The sequence below is a fragment of the Dreissena polymorpha genome, unplaced genomic scaffold (genome assembly GCF_020536995.1).
Source record: "Dreissena polymorpha isolate Duluth1 unplaced genomic scaffold, UMN_Dpol_1.0 chrUn001, whole genome shotgun sequence".
NCBI lineage: Eukaryota > Metazoa > Mollusca > Bivalvia > Myida > Dreissenidae > Dreissena > Dreissena polymorpha.
In genome coordinates this window covers 1,267,501-1,284,694 of record NW_026273315.1, presented here as the reverse complement: position 1 = coordinate 1,284,694, position 17,194 = coordinate 1,267,501, and the positions used below count along the sequence as shown (strand labels likewise).

The window sequence follows — 17,194 nt, the reverse complement described above, 5'->3', positions numbered from 1 at the left end:
AAAACTAGCGGCCGATAGTATAGTTAACATGGGGCGGGTTATACGAGTATTGAAAATGTAGTCATAAAGCAGACGGAGTGTATTTACAAATTAAATCGGCACTATAAAACAACATAATGTGAACATGCTTTAAACGAAATGTGCATGTGTAAGACAGCATATATTTAAACTGGTAATGACATGATTATTCATCATTCATGCAAATAGGGTTGTAAACAATGATGCAATGGTCACGTGGTTTTACATGTGGTCCGCGCGTGTTTGAATTTAGATCATATCTTTCCATGGACAGAAATTGAAAAGCCCTATCTTTTTACTGAATTTGGGCATGTCTTGACCGATTTTGACCAATTTTTTTGCACATATGACATAAAAACCATCACATTTTTACTCATAGTCACTTTCTTGCGACAAATAACAAAAAATGGGAAAATATACCAACATCAACTCGGCCGTCTTAACGAGGCCTGTCAGCTAAAAAAACCAAAAAACAGCCTGCTATGTTCTTACCCCAGCCTTCTTTTTGGCCTCAGCCTCAAGTTCTCGCTTCTCATGCTCTCGGAAGTCCCACCTCTGCACCACGAAGCCTCGCCTCTTCACTTCCCGCTCAAAGTAGTTGGCTACCCCAGTCACCTGTGGGACAAGAGAACCAAACAAACATACAGAATTTGTTGTAACTAGAAAACAGGCAGGAACACCACCAGACACTGCAGTTTACTAAAAAAGTGAGTACACTAATGATACTTATCTCAGAAGCCTTGAGCCCAAGATAAAAAAATATAATGCTTTATCATTTTAAGAATTATTGACATATTTGATTAGCCTAACTCTTAGAAAACTGGTCTTTATGCATGTGCATTAATTGGCTTTTGCATTCCGCACAGGCACGACACTTTCTGCTTTAATGAAATTTGTCATTTAAAGGATGTCTTTTTTCTCAGAAATCAAGTGTATGCGGAAAGTGTGATCCCTGATTAGCCTGTGCAAACTGCAAAGGCTGATCTGGAATCATACTTTATGCACATGCATAAAGCCAAGTTTTCCCAGAATTATTTTTAGTAACAGGGGGCCCTGTACGGACCTCATTGGGTGCAGGCAGGCGCAGGCTCCAGGGTATCTCCAGGATATGCAGGGTACCGGAACTGTCACCCACAGCCAACAGGTGCTGCTTGTCTGCAATACATGGGAAATACAGCTGTACAAATGTTGTCAGTGTGTGACAATAAGCATTGACTTAAATCTGTGAAAGATCTTTAGAGTGAAGTTTCATCTTTCTAGCAGCAATACTACTATGCATAACATAGGTTATAAAATGCCAAGGAAAAGTAATTAACCAGATACATGCCTGTTAGCAAGACATTGAATCCATTTTCAATAATACTTGCAATTAGTTAACAATCTGTGCCATATACATGTTTGACCTTTAGTGTGACCTTGACCTATGCCCAAGGAGTACAGGACTCAACAAGGTGAACTTTTTCGGTATATTATTTAAAAAATTGCATGATGAATGACAAAATTACAGTCCATAAAAACTTAATTTGACCAGTTTCATTTATGACCATTTGAAATTTTGAAGTCTAATTGTAACATTGACCTTTAAGCTAGGGTGATGATTTGACGAATCACATGAAGTCTCCACATGGTGAACATTTACGATAAATTATTTAAAACTGCATGATGAAGTTATGAATTGGAAAACCTGTTTTACAGCATAATTTAATTTCATGTTTGAACTTTAAGTGTGACCTTGACCTTTGAGTTAGAGAAACAGGTGTTACACAAGACGTGCTGTCTCCTTATGGTGCACATTTGTGGTTGGTTATTTTAAAATAACATGACAAATTCTGAAGGTTAAGTCCGGGCAATCTCATTAAATCTGTGACATTTAGGTGTGAATTAGAAATTCGAAGTAGAAAGACAGTTTTTACACATAACATGTCCTCTCCACGTGGTAAATATTTGTTATAAACTATTTTGAAATTGCATAATAAATTAAGAAGTTACAGTCTGGACAAGCTGTTTATTGCCCGTATTTAATGTCTGACCTTTTAAAGGGGGCCTGACCTTTAAGGTAGGCTTAACAAGTGACACACCCTCTCTTCACCTTGTGATTATTTGTGGTAAGTTGTTTTAAAATTGCATGAAGAACAACAAACTTACAGTCAAGACAAGAACCAATAGCAAAATTTGTCCTTTAAAACCAGATTCTAAAATTTTAAGTATTAATCTAATTTAATGAAACTAATTAATGTTCAATCCCTACTGAGGTCTGCCAGTAAGCTACTTACATACACAATTTCAGCACAATACCATGCCCAAACTCAAGTCAATGAGCAGATACAATTATTCTATTTTTAGCAAATTGACATTGACCTTCATCCATTTAGCAACAAATGAAATCCCAATCTAAGTCTTAATGAAAGCAACCTGTTAATGAGTAGTAACTGATATTCTATGTTAGTAAAAAAACACTTGACCATAAATTGACTGGACTGTAATGGTATTCACAGCTAGGTTTGCAGGAAAGCTGTTTACACACAAAATGTGAATGCTATACCTCCATATAAACTTAAGTTTTGAGTGGAAACTGTTTGGCAATTTTTAGTAAAAATGACCTTGACCTTGACTAGACTAGCCACAATTAAAATCCGAAGTCATCCTTTAAAACTTGTTATATAGAAAATGTCATCTCTAAAACCCACTCATAACAGAGCAGACAACATAAAATTTGCAACTTTCTAATAATTCAAAGATAATAAGTCAGAAGTACTTTGAGCAATCTAACTGAATATCGAATTTGGTTAAAATATTATGCCCATTTATATTGTCATCATGTTTCATAATGGTCCAATTTAAACTCTTCGACATATTGAGCCCACATTGTTTATCTCGCCACTACTCACATGCGTTTTAATTGTTTTGGGTTGCAAAAAAGAGAGCTCCACCACTGTGGTCATGTCAAAAATATCCATAACAATTAATAAAGACAGTCTGACAACTCTAGAAGCAATACTTTTTCAATGACACGTTAATCAAATTCAAACACACAGAGAAAGTGTGGCAGAGCAAATCATATGCCCCCCTCTGAAAGTGGATGCATTAAAAATACGAAGACCAAACGAGCAAAGCATAGTATCTGCACTACACAACACAATTGTTGAACAGCGTTTTTATTTGAAAAAGTGATGATTTACAATGTGTCAGAATAGCTATATCTTGATACTGATTAAAATGCTGATGATGACTTGCTAGTTGAACATGATAACATAATCATAAATACATTGCAGCATGATATATATTTACACAACTTATCCTAATTCTCAAGTTACAGAGACACTGCATTCCAACACTTTCATATTATTGATATAACCACTCACATGTCACCAATCCTAGGTTCAGTAACTTACGAGACACTGCGTGCGGGTAAATCTTTGTGATTGCTGATGGGGACACACTCTGGGTGATGGAGGATTCATGGGTCTTGTCCAGTAAGTCCCAGACGTCGACGCTGCCATCCACCTTAGAGATGTAGAACACTCCCGGACGGGAGGGGGACCAAAACCCGGACGTCATTCGGATTGGGTTTGGGGCGGACTGGAGGATCGGTCCTGACTGAAATTGGCAGGCGAGTTTTAATTTAGCCTTGTTCTGGAAAAAAATTGGCTTAATGTCTGTGCCTTAAGTGTCGTCCCATATCAGCCTGTGCAGTCTGCACAGGCTAATCAGGAGCAAAACTTTCCACCTAAACTGGATTGTCACCAGAAGATACGTCCTTTAAACAAAACTTACCATAAAAGTGGAAAGTTTATTACTTGATTAGCCTGTGCAAACTGCACAGGCTAATCTGGGACAACACTTTATGCACATGCAGTTGGCGAAAAAAGGTAGGATTTTGTAGTTTAACATGTTTTTTGTTTTGTTAGTTATAAGCTGGTAGTATTTGTTTTGTATTTGTTATTAGTTGTTAAAGGGATCTTTATAATGACAATTATATATCAAATATAAAATACTAATGATGGTTACTGAAGACAATGTTAGAACTTTAAAAAAACAACATTTTCTGGAATTCAGAAATAGCAAAAGTAAAACCTGATGTAAAATGCATGGCTTCACTGTGAACAGTTACCAATTATTGACTGAAGTACAAACAAACATACACAAAAAGCCTTCATACCACACAGGTAAATCACTTTCACGGAAAATAATTATTATCAATAAAATTCAACTCTAACAAAAATTAGACATATATCCATGCCTATTTTTTCTACGATACTTTTCTAATATCCATATGAAGTAAAATTGTCTTTTTTGTTGTTGCACAAAGGTATTTAACATATTATAACAATGACTGTTGTTTTTGTAAAACAAATTAGACAACACAATAACAGTTAAACTCGTTCTGCAAACATTGTCAAACATATTAACACAAAACGACTCGTCAACAAATTACCTTCAATGCATCGTTTTCAGCAACGTTCAAAGTTTTCAGCTAATATAACATTAAATACACAGGCATAAACTTGGCCTAAAAAAATGTTCATAAAAATTATTGGTTAAACAAGAATTCTTATGAAAAAAATATTTACATTTACAAATGTTGTTAAATGCAGGAGATAATACTAAAGGAACAAGTGCACCGCATAACGGGTGCAAACGCTCAGCTGCGTGTGCAGTTTTGAATAAATGAAAGCTTGTCATAAGATTTTTTTTATTTGTTTAGAGGTCACAGTGACCTTGACCTTTGACCAAAAAATAGGTTTGGCGTGAAGAACTCATCGAGGTGCAGCTACATATGAAGTTTCAAAGTTGTAGTTGGAAGCACTTTTATTTTAGAGCCGATGTTAAGGTTTTAGCACGAAGCAGACCGCGGACAAGTTGGCTATGACAATATGTCGGGTTTTCTCTGAAAACAGCCGAGCTAAAAATTAAGCTTCAAACATTAGAAAACTTTCCAATGTATGCCAAAATAATATGACTAATTAAATTACGTAACAGTTAATTTACAATGAATAAATATATAAAGAATATGTGCATGTGCTTACTGTATACTTCAATTACACGGATGATATAACAACAAGCAAATTCGTTGAATTGATATCCACCGCCAATGAATATGCTTCTGGACACAAAAGGGTTATATTTGACACTCAAAAACGCATTTTTTCAAGATACAAAGGGCCATAACTCCGTTATTAACAGATGGTGTACAATGCCATTTGACGTGCATCATCCTCTTATCCATATATATACTCATACCAAGTTGCAACGAAATCCTCCAAAGCACTTCCAAGATATGGCTCCAGACACACACAAAAAGCATTTTTTCAAGCTACAAAGGGCCATAACTTCGTTATTTACAGATGGTATACAATGCCATTTGGCGTGCATCATCCTCTTATCCATATATATACTCATACAAAGTTTCAATGAAATCCCCCAAAGCACTTCCAAGATATGGCTCCGGACGGACGGAAAGACAGACGGACGGAAAGACGGACGGACGGACAACGCCAAAACAATATCCATCCGCCTATGGCGCGGGATAATAATTACGAATCAAGAAAACATAATCTGTGACATCACACAAAGTAATACTACATGTATTCATATATAGTAACTTATTTTTTTTTAACGTTATCCATTTGATGAATTTATTACAATATGAGAGTCTAATACACTAAAAAATCTTCAATTAACAATGTCTACAACTAGCCAGAGCAACAATACAGGTTTAGCCAGAATTCACAAATATCCCACCATTTTGTAATTACTTGTGTCTGTCTCTGGTCTTAATACATGTGCATAAAGTATTGTGCCTTATCAGCCTGTGCTATTACTGGCTTATCAGGGAAAACACTTTTTGCTTTTATTAGATTTTGTCTCTTCTCAACAAAAATCCACACTAGGCGGAAAGTGTCGTTGTTGATAAACATATGCGGAATGCACATGCTAATCTGGGACAATACTTTACGCACATGCATTTAGACCCGTTTTCCCAGAGACTGACTCAATTAGTACAGACTGATTTACAGTTCGCGTTATTTTGAAGAAATATTAAATTGAAATACTTGGTAGTACAAACTTGAGCTAAACTATAACACTTATGGTATTGCCATCAAAATGCCTACCAGGTGTGATTGGTTCTGTTATGATAAGATACTACAATACAGGTCATAAGATATATTTGGCTTGTATCAGCTTATTTGAAATTGACAAAGCCAGATGCAAATCAGTGTACAGTGTTTCAATTTTGTAATCAACCAATTACATGAGCCTTGCTCTCAGAAATGGGTTTTAACCCTTTGAATGCTGGGAAATTTGTCTTCTGCTAAAATGTCATCTGCTGAATTTCTAAAATTAGCATTTTCTTCGATTTTTTCAAAGAATACTATCCGAAAAGCAAACAGTTTGGATCCTGATGAGACGCCACTTTCTGTGGCGTCTCATCTGGATCCAAACTGTTTGCAAAGGCCTTCAAAATTCGGTTCCCGCACTAAAAGGGTTAATGCATGAGTGTAAGAGTTGTTCCAGATAAGCCTGTGTAGTCAGCATAGGCTAATCAGATACAACATTTTCCTCCAAAAACTAGATTTTCATTAAGAAGAGACTTTCTTTAAACAAATAAAATCTGTAAAAACTGAAAGTGTCGTCCTTGGTGCATACTGCACATGTTATCTGGGAAGACACTTGACTCATATACTGTCAATCAGGCTATTCCACAGACGGGCTTAAATATATTGTTGCTCAGACATGCTGTTCAATTCTCTAGCTCTCGTTCTCTAAAATTGCGCAGTTCTTTAATGTACATAAAATTACTGATGTAAAATATCAGTTTCTAAATATTTGCATCTATTTTACACCAGATATATAAGACAAACGTCACAAACATTCAATTCAATGCAACTCCGCCACTCTGGTGCGAATCCACTTACCGATTCAGCAGAGCTTGGGTTATTCTTGTCGATCTGTTAATAAAAGTGAGGCTTGCAAAGAAATGGTGAACTAGGTAACAAGGAATAGGTCAGTTAGGAAAGAAAATATAGAACTACAAAAGAGGAAGGGGTGGCAAAATTGGTTGCTTATATCACGAACATAAACTGAAAAGGGACATTATTTTGCCAAATTCCAAAATACTGAATGTACAGGAAAGTGTAAATACAATTATGACCAAATCCTGTTTTGCCAACCCTGAGTGGAACTTATAATATTGGAAGATTTTATATCAATTACTATAGACCAAAACCAACTAGATTTACATGATAAAATGTACTATAAGCATAGCTATATATATGTATGGTATTGTTGTTCATAAGAAGGGCAATATCAAGATAAACATTCAGGTGATATGGGTGTGTTGAAAGACAACATCCATGCAAGTATCAAAACTTTGTGGCAATCGCTATGGATGTTAGACAAAACGTGTCATTTTTAGGAAACCAAGACTTCAGACCTTCTTGATTAGTTTAGGCCACAAAAAGGTCAATATAAAAGTCTAAATCAGGTCAGGTGATGTGTGCGTGTTGATAGTCTTCAAAGACATCACCCATTCATGTAGCAAAGCTTTCCAGCAAGGGGTATTTATGTTAAAGGAAATGCGTTTTTTTGGGTCAACCAGGTATTTTGACCTTCAGAAATATGCCATATTTAGAAGGTGTCAACATAAGGTCAGATAATGTGAGTTTGTTAAAATTGCTTCTAGATAACATTTATGCAAGTAGCAACGATTTGCAGCAAACTGTATTGCAGTTCAAAACAAACAAGTATCGTTGAAAACGATGGATGCTCCCCTTGTTTGACCTTGAGAAAATCTATTATTAGCCTCAGTGACCTTGACCCCAGTGACCTCAATCCTCATAAAAAGGTAGAGGTCCATGCAAGGTACCTACATGCCAAATATGTAAGAGATCGGTAAAATATTGAAGGCGCTATGAGAAACTGTAACAAAAGTGTGACGGAAGGAAGTAAGGAAGGACAAACTGGCAACTATATGCTCCCCGAAAATTTTCGGGGAGCATAAAAACATCATTACCGGTTAACCATGAATTGTACCTTCTGAATTACTCCATGTCAAAAAGAAGGTAATTGTCTAGGCAAAGAAGTGGTCAGGTGATTTTAATTTTCAAGAACATCATCCATTTAAGTATTAAAGCTCTTTAGGTATCATTATTGATGTTATAAAAACGTAGATGCAACACTTTAGTCATAAAAAGATCAATATGTTATTCTATGATTTTAGAAATTGATTCTATTTTTATATATTTTAAGTATTATTGGTAAGCAAGCATAATAGTTACAATAAAAGAACCATTCCATTCACAGTGATCTCCAGCATTTCAGAGCTGATCTTAATGTTAGGCCCAGTGTGACCACAACTGTAACAAGTCTCCTTACTTCAAAGCGTAATTAAAAAGAACAAAAGCACAGTGGCGCATACAGGTAAGAGGGAGTATCAATGATCACCACAAAATAGTTGCTGAAAATTAAACAGGCAGCTTTTTAACAAAAATGAGTAGGTTTATGTAGAAATCTTGGGCAGACGCAATATTGCCTCACACATCCAGAGATTTTTAGCTTCCATTGTACTCATTATGTTTGAAGTTCATAACACAAACATCCAGAAAGAAGAACCTTCTAGGGTGTTTTGTTCATCTAAAATCCTTCTATGCATTCTTTAGCAAAATGTAAAAAATGCTAGGATACATTATACATCAATATTAATTGTGCAGAAACAATAAATAACGTGCAACTAAGACAAGGTTACTATTTTGTAAGCATAGGTTATTAGCTAAGTGTTTATATAATAGCATAACTCAAATTAAAGTATTTTATGGGTTATTGAGTAAAGGTTCTAATGAAAATGAATACAACTACCGGTAAAAAAACTAATACATAAATCATTGATAAAATAAATAAACATTTGTAAATTGAAAACCAAACAACTGAATTAACATAAATGTGACATTTGGCAAAGGTAGACAAACATAAAGTATACAGGACCACCCAGCATGGAAGGGTTAAAATATTTATCAAACTCAAGGGGGATCACTCACAACAACAGCCTCTTTCCAGATTGTGAAGTTCCAACCGCCAACCACAAGGAGGATATCCATGAAAAATGGGGATCGCTGGACCGTCATGATGGGCCCGTCATGCATGGTGTGATAGAAATCTGGTTTTGGCGCTGAAAAACAGTAACAAACAACTGTATTTATATTTGCTAAAATGGTCAAATAAAATTGAAATTAACAATTAAATGATTTCTGCATAAATTTTTTATCTGATATATGGTAGTACATGAGCAATATTTTTTCCAATTTTTACTCCAAATAAGTAAACAAAGCACTGCTATTTAGTGAAATGGTCGCTGCTCATGTAAGGCACATCTTTCAATTAAAAATGGCAAAGTGTGTTGACTTTACTAAGTCATCAGTGAGAATTCAAGCTTTGTTGATATTTTCAAAATCAAAGGGCATCTTATGAAATTACTTCCTTTGCATAACAGCCATTGTGTGTCCCTAATGATTGGATTTAATGTAGAGAATTCTGGTCTGGTCAAAGCTTGAGCAAGATTTGCGTTGCAGTCATTTCAAAAGTACGGACAATTTACCGTTACAAACACAAATGTGTTCCAACCCCCACACCTACATCCCCATAATCAGTACCCACAAATGCAACCTTTATATGTGATGTATTTAATGGTTTATTTCATTAATTGATTAGAGAAAAATGATTGTGTCTTGTTTATTTTTTATGTTAAAATAGTCGATAAGTAACTACAGTGAGTAGAAAATAATTATTCTGGTAATGAAAGATTATCTAAACAAAGTTTAACTTAAAAATAAAAGTGTTTATAAGGCAAACATGGTTAGCTTACTTTGGATCTTGCCTGTGTCCTGATCCTTCTGTGGCATCCAGTCAACATAGACCACCTCCCCGTCCTGAAATGTACAACACAAATACACAGTCAAATATGGTGTCAAACATCCAGTCAAATTACCTGTCAGACATTCAGTCAAACAATGCCAACAGTCAAATATCCAATACCCTTCCTAGTGATCTACACAATTAATTGAGCCTTATTCTGTGAAAACTGGGCTTACTGCATGTGCGTTAAGTGTCATCCTTGATAAGCCTGTGAAGTTTGCACTTTTCTGGGACAAGCAGCCCTTTTTTATGCCATTTTAGAGGCCTGTTTCTAGTATATATGTACATATCTTTTTCAATAGACCCAGTTTTAAATTGTGTTGTATATTGTTATACATGTATGTTATTTTTAGCAATAACGCAAAGTGATAACATGTACAAACTATACTTTGTCACAGAAGTGATGAAGAATCTTGCCCCCACTGCCCATGCAGAATTTCTTAATATGTAGAAGTTGATACAATATCAAAATGTTACCCTATGATGGGTCGCAGCCAATTTTTACACAAGGGGCTTGGTTTTAAAACCTTTGTAAAGGTCAACTACATTTGTATACAATGTTATATACCAAATACTAGCTTCAGAGGGTTATTTTGATGTGTTACCATGTAACAAAACAAATGTTTAATCTTTGGGCAATGTGATTGTCAAAGATTTTTGTTTAATTTATTGTTGCATATTTAGTGTTTGTTTACCTTGAGACACCTAGGGACTGGTTAGTTTTATCCTAAGGACATTATTTCAAAAAATGTTCTGAGATTACTTTATAATGTTACAAACCAATATTCACCTGTAGACCATGTGATGTCAGAAAAGTTGTTTTGATAACAGTGATAAAATCACGCATGCTAAACTTCATATAATAAGGAACAACACGTACAAGTTATAGTATTGTATATTGAAAATTGCAAGAGGATGCAAACGCATATTCATTACATTATATAAAGTCTTAGTTGAATAAGGGGCATAACTTTGATAATTTTAATGAAAGATATAAAAAAGTAATGAGGAACACTGCTGACACGTTTGAATGTTGATTGCTGAAAAGTGTAGAAGAGCACATTTTGATTAACATTTGTTTCCAGACAGACAGAAGGACAGACATCCATGGTAATTCAAGTACATCCACTTTACTCTAAAATCCTCAAAACATAAGTTTCAAAACATACAATAACCCTCTCAAAGGGACCCAGTACCTTTTCCCAAATTCACAAAAACAGAAGACATGTTTACTGGTAGCTGACCTTAGCTCAGCTAAGTCAGTGTTGTTGTTTTTTCAAATTTGATGCTGGGATTCAGCTCCATTCCATACGGAAAAGGGTACATATTTTTCCCAAAAGAGACCTAACAATTCTTAACATTTAGTTCATCTCTCATGAATCTCTTTAAATTTAACCTTAGCAAATATATTTATGAAAACACTTTTATTCTCAATTTTTAAGCATTTTATAGCAAAACAACAACAACACATCTTTCCCAACTTCAGTCAAAATGTCGCATTTTTTCCAAATCAAAAGGGATTCCAAATTGGTGAAAAGAAACAACACTGAAAGTTCACAAGTTGTGTGGCTGGGTTGGGACAATAAAAATTTAAAATGGAAAGTTCTTGTAAATATTTTTTTCATTTAAATTCAGGTTAAAATATAAATAGTTACTTGTCTGTTGCACATGTGAATATCTTGCAGGACTCAAAACCCGTTTTCCTAAGGGCACTCCCATTCTGTTGATCTGAAAGGGGCAAAATAACATGAGAGAAATCAGTCAAATAATTAGGTCTTGGGAACTTTTAATCATCTGTATACACAGGATAGCTGATGATGCCCTTGGAAATTAATGAACATGTACATATTTGTATTCCACTCATACCACACATCATTAATGTAAACTGTTAAAACCACTTCTGAACAAAATTTAAACACCACTACTGAAGAAATTAATACATTACTGATTAATGCAACAAAATCAACAATTAACACTCGTAAAGTTTATATATGTTAATTAAAAAAAAGCTTGTCTTTGAAAATAACAGGCTTAATGAATGTGAATAATAACAGGCTTAATGAATGTGAATAATAACATGCTTAATGAATGTGAATAATAACAGGCTTAATGAATGTGAATAATAACAGGCTTAATAAAAGTGAATAATAACAGGCTTAATGAATGTGAATAATAACAGGCTTAATGAATGTGAATAATAACAGGCTTAATGAATGTGAATAATAACAAGCTTAATGAATGTGAATAATAACAGGCTTAATGAATGTGAATAAAGCTTTGACCAGATTAGCCTGTGTAGCCCAGCCGCACCTGATTATTGGAGACAAAGCTTTCAGTATAGACTGTATTTTCCTTCAAAAGAGACTTTCTTTATACAAGAATTCCATGAAAGTAGAAAGTGTCAACCCCTGATAAGCCTATTTGAACTGCATAGGCTAATCTTGGACACTTTAAGCACATAAGCCAGGGTTTTCCCAGAGTTTGGCTTAAATGCATTAAATGAGTCGCGTTCTGAGAAAACTGGGCTTAATACATGTGCGTAAGGTATCGTCCCAGATAAGCCTGTGCAGTCCACACAGGCTAATCAGGGTTTGGCACTTTCCACTTTTATGGTATTTTTAGATTCAAGAAAGTCCCTCCTTTGCAAAATCGAGTTTAGGCGGAAAGTGTCATCCCCGATTAGCCTGTGCGGACTGCACAGGCTAATCTGGGATGACACTTTACGCACATGCATGAAGCCCAGTTTTCTAAGAACAAGGCTCAAATGCATTTTCTTAAGACGCTGCAATCCTATGTGTATGAAGGTCATACCTCGACATGATCTGGTAGCCACATGATGTCCGTGTTGGGCGCATGGTGACTGTTCTCAATACTGGACACCGCACAGTAACGCATGATTGGCGTCTTAAGGGCATTGGGGTCTTCAAAGCCAGGCTGGACAGGTAAAAATATTGTTCAAAACATAAGAATACATAGTACTAAAACTACTCCACCATACATATGATAAATAAAATTGATTCAAAGTTTTTTTGTTCAATTATTTTTAGAGAAAAACAACAACATGGGTCATTGGCATTGAAAAAAAAAACATTTGAAAATTACAAACAAGAGATCTGTTTGTCAGAAACCCCTAATGCGCCGATTTTTGTTGTTGACCTTTGACCTTGAAGGATGACCTTGACCTTTCACCACTCAAAATGTGCAGCTCCATGAGATACACATGCATGCCAAAATATCAAGTTGCTATGTTCAATAATTCAAAAGTTATTGCAAAAGATTAGCTTGTGTAGTCTGCACAGCCTAAGGGACTACACTTTCCGCTTTTATGGAGCATGACTATGAGGTATTTTCATCATAACCATTTTTGCTGTGAAACTTATCATGCTTACACACCTTCTGGTACACAGTCTGTAACAAAGGTCTGACTCCAGCCAGTCTCGTTGGAGCAAGTGTACATCGTGCTAGGGGGGAACAACAGACATTCGATGCTGTTTGCATGTGGCCTCATACTGGCCAGTGTTTATCTCTGTGAAATCGACGCCCTCTGGTACAACTGGGATCTTGCATGGGTTGGGGTCTACAATAGGACAGTATTTGAGCTTCCTTTTTGGAAAACTGGGCAAAACTCATGTGCATAAAATGTCTTCCCAGGTATGCAATCGTGACCATGTAGACTACCTACACACACAACTTTATCACAAATCATGTACCTCCATTAAAACTAAGTAATTAAGCAGGTAATACAAGATTTCTTTATCCAAAGCTTTATCAATCCAAAGTTATTTACCACAAACCACCTGCATGAAGCATTCTGTCTAACAAACCTTCATACAAATAGTAATAAAAGAACAAGGCTGCTCAGTTGGCAGAAAACCTGACTGTGAATCTGGGAAAGATTACTGTATAAGTGAATATTTTTCGCGTGTCGAAAAGTTAGCGAATTCACAAAAACAGACATTTCGCGTGTGGAAATGTTAGCGAATCGCCCGTATCAAAAGGACATTAAAATATTTCACGTTATCAAAATTGCAATTTATTGCTGGTTACATACAATCCGATTATAATTGTCAGATATTTACCGTTAGTTTAAACGATCGTTAGATTGACGGATTATAGCTAACAACATTTTAACATTGTTAGTGTTGTGAAATATTTGTTTATCTTATGGATAAATTGATCTTGTTCTATGTTAACTGTTTTACTGATTTGTGTCAACTTTATAGTCGCATATTGACAAACTATCTAAGGTAACTTTAATTTGAATGACAATACATTACCGTGCTTCAGTGATGTGAGGGGGGAAAACTGTTAACAATGCCTTTTCTCCGATAACAATAATCCTATTGTTATCAAGCGATAAGGTGTGAAAACATGTTTTCCTAACGGGGCTACAGTATTGATCGATATGCGATACCTAAACAACTGTTTGTAAAATCAGTTTATTTGTTCAGTCATTTATTTTCAGATGTAACCAAACAGCTTTGGCAATCTTTGATGTATTCAAAGCCCATAGAAGTCAGGCGTTACTGGATAAGCTGTATCAACATAAAATAAACATTTTGTTTATAATACGTTTTTATATATATTTCTCCAAAATGTTAAAACTGTAATTATGTAAAATCGATAACAAAGTAGTTTTTATCTTAAACCATTAAATTTCTTACACGATGGTATACAGTAATTATCTTTACCCGGTGTCACCGTAAATTTCTACCTCAATGGGGGCGCAATTTTGGCTGGGGGAAAATTAAGCGAATTTATTACGTTCGCGAAATTTGCAAACATTTCCACCTCGCTAACTTTACCACTTATACAGTAGTTTGAAATGCTGAGGCACCAAAATCTATAAAAAAAAAACGACTAGCAAACAAAGAAAAAGTTTTAAAGGTATGTACATTTGGTAATATTAGGTAGGTGAAAGGCTAAATAACATATGTACCTTTAACCCGGATTGCAAGGTTACATACAGCACTGTTTAACATCTCGTCTGAGGCAGTGATCCGAACAATTGTATCCTGAAAACAAGATGTGTTTGTGAAACACAATGTCCCCCTATATGACGTTTGACCTTGTAGGATGACCTTGACCTTGTGAAGGATGACCTTGACCTTGACCTTTCACCACGCCAAATATCAAGTTGCTATCTTCAATATTGCAAAAGTATTCATAAAATAAGCGATTTCGGCCACATATATTTGACCTCTGACCTTGAAGGATGACCTTGACCTTTCACCACTCAAAATGTGCAGCTCCATGAGATGCACATCCATGCCAAATATCAAGTTGCTATCTTAAATATTGCAAAAGTATTTATAAAATAAGCGATTTGGGCTACATATATTTGACCTCTGACCTTAAAGGATGACCTTGACCTTGAAGGATGACCTTGACCTTTCACCACTCAAAATGTGCAGCTTCATGAGATACACATGCATGCCAAATATGAAGTTGCTATCTTCAATGTAGCATAAGTTATTGCAAAATGTTAAAGTTGGCGCAAACAGACCAACAGACCAACAGACAGACAGGGCAAAAACAATATGTCCCCCACTACTATAGTAGGGGACATAAAAAATATTATAAGTTCAAGGCCTACTTTAAGAAATGTCTGGCCCCACCATGAGGTCAATGGTGTAATGGTCGCCCATAAAATATCTAATCTTCAGCTATGTTCCTTCCTGTTAGCTGACCTATAAAGGATTTACTGCACTGTTTCAAAATCTCCCCAAGTATACATTCTACTTTTTCAAAATTGCAAATAACTCTTCCACTGCCAAAATTGCTTCTTAAACAATCTCCTAAAAATGTTAATAAATTGTTTATTGAAAAAATAACCAAAAGAGGGGTTGTGTCAATACTTTCAAGATATGGGTGGATGAAAGAAATGATCGTTTCTCCCAGTTTGTTCGGAACAGGAAAATATTAGACAGAGAAAATGGAGAATATAATGTGAGTTTCCTGCCTTGAATATGCTTACCTTCAAAACAAAGAAGGGAATTGTGAAGTTTTGTGGCTCAGTAGATATGGTTGGTTGCAACCCTGAGTTGTCCTTGGCATTTGACATTGAAACATTGATTACCTCCCCTGGTTTGATGTTGATTGGTTCATTTGGACAGTTGACAAAATATTGCGGGAAAATGTCTGTAACACATGACAATTCACTTACATTTTGTGGCTATTAGAAGTCAACACATATTTGCAAATTAACCCATTTAGGCCTAGCGTCTAAACAAAGGCCTTGGCAAACAGCGTAGACCCAGATGAGACGCCACATGGCCACATGACGCGGCGTCTCATCAGGGTCTGCACTGTTTGCTTAAAGGAATTTCTGTAGATGTCTTTAGTTATTTTTTTCAAAATAAATCAACAAATATTCTAATAAATAAGCCATGCTGTGGGAAAATAAAGCTTTATTTATGTGCTTTTAGTGTTGTCCCAGATTAACTTGTAAACCAGGGACAACACTTTAATCTTTAACAGAAAAGACTTTCTTTAATGAAAAAGTCTGTAAAGCAGAATGTGTTGTTCCTGATGAGCATGTGCAGATTGTACTGGCTAATCTGCCTAATATATACAAACCCCACAATCCGCAAGGGCGGCTCAATAAATAAATATAATCAATATTCTAATATATATATATAAGAAAGAAACCAACCTCACAATTTGGTCCAGCAAACCCCTTGCTGCGTTACAGATGTAATGGTCGTCACGTGGCACACAGGTCCCACCATGCAGGCATGGACTACTGACACACATGTCCACTATCTTAGAGCACGTCTCGCCTAGACAGGATACTTTCAGAATTCAAGCTGGAGTTGATCCCATTTCATTTACCCATGCACTTGCCTTGAGAAGACCAGGTTTAATGCATGTGCGTAAATTATTGTCACAGATAAGCCTGAGCGGTCAATGTCCTTGCATAAAAGAGCCATCAAGGTAAGTGGATATGCTGTTTGTGTCGCTACACAAGCTTGCCCACAAGCAACTTTTCAACACAAGACACCATGAACAGGTTCAACCCGAAGGACTGGAAGTACTCTCAGTAATCCTTAGTCTTGTAAGCAATGAAGATAATTAAGCGAAGTATACAGCTTATGTAAATTAATGGCTTTCTATTTGGCTTGATCCATTCTGTTTGCATAAAATCTTGTTTAAAAGTGTATTACCCTGTGTACCTCAGTGACTGAGGAGTTAACGTCTTAACGTCGATGCAGTATCTCTGGACTAGCTGCATGTCGAAGGCGATGGACTCGATGTTGTAGCGGTG

At 35.8% G+C, this 17,194-nt stretch overlaps 2 protein-coding genes and 1 long non-coding RNA gene across 3 annotated transcripts in view; 1 reads left to right on the top strand and 2 right to left on the bottom strand.

Moving 5' to 3' along the window:
- LOC127863143 (dynein axonemal intermediate chain 3-like) overlaps positions 1-17,194 on the bottom strand; it is a 98,225-nt gene that overhangs the window by 49,199 nt on the left and 31,832 nt on the right. The window contains exons 3-9 of the mRNA XM_052402531.1: positions 9,878-9,941; positions 9,054-9,184; positions 6,936-6,968; positions 4,454-4,492; positions 3,411-3,615; positions 1,082-1,173; positions 511-633 (exon numbers count right to left, since the gene is read on the bottom strand). Of these exons, the coding sequence (XP_052258491.1) occupies positions 511-633; positions 1,082-1,173; positions 3,411-3,615; positions 4,454-4,492; positions 6,936-6,968; positions 9,054-9,184; positions 9,878-9,914 (660 nt within the window). The 5' untranslated portion in view covers positions 9,915-9,941. The remainder of the gene's footprint in view (positions 1-510; positions 634-1,081; positions 1,174-3,410; positions 3,616-4,453; positions 4,493-6,935; positions 6,969-9,053; positions 9,185-9,877; positions 9,942-17,194) is intronic.
- LOC127863145 (uncharacterized) overlaps positions 1-17,194 on the top strand; it is a 43,716-nt gene that overhangs the window by 17,159 nt on the left and 9,363 nt on the right. The window lies entirely within an intron of this gene.
- Positions 15,992-17,194, bottom strand: part of LOC127863148 (uncharacterized) — a 2,972-nt gene continuing 1,769 nt past the window's right edge. Inside the window, exons 2-3 of the long non-coding RNA XR_008040944.1 lie at positions 16,583-17,194; positions 15,992-16,068 (exon numbers count right to left, since the gene is read on the bottom strand). The exon at positions 16,583-17,194 is cut by the window's right edge and continues 23 nt beyond it. This is a non-coding gene — a long non-coding RNA (uncharacterized LOC127863148). The remainder of the gene's footprint in view (positions 16,069-16,582) is intronic.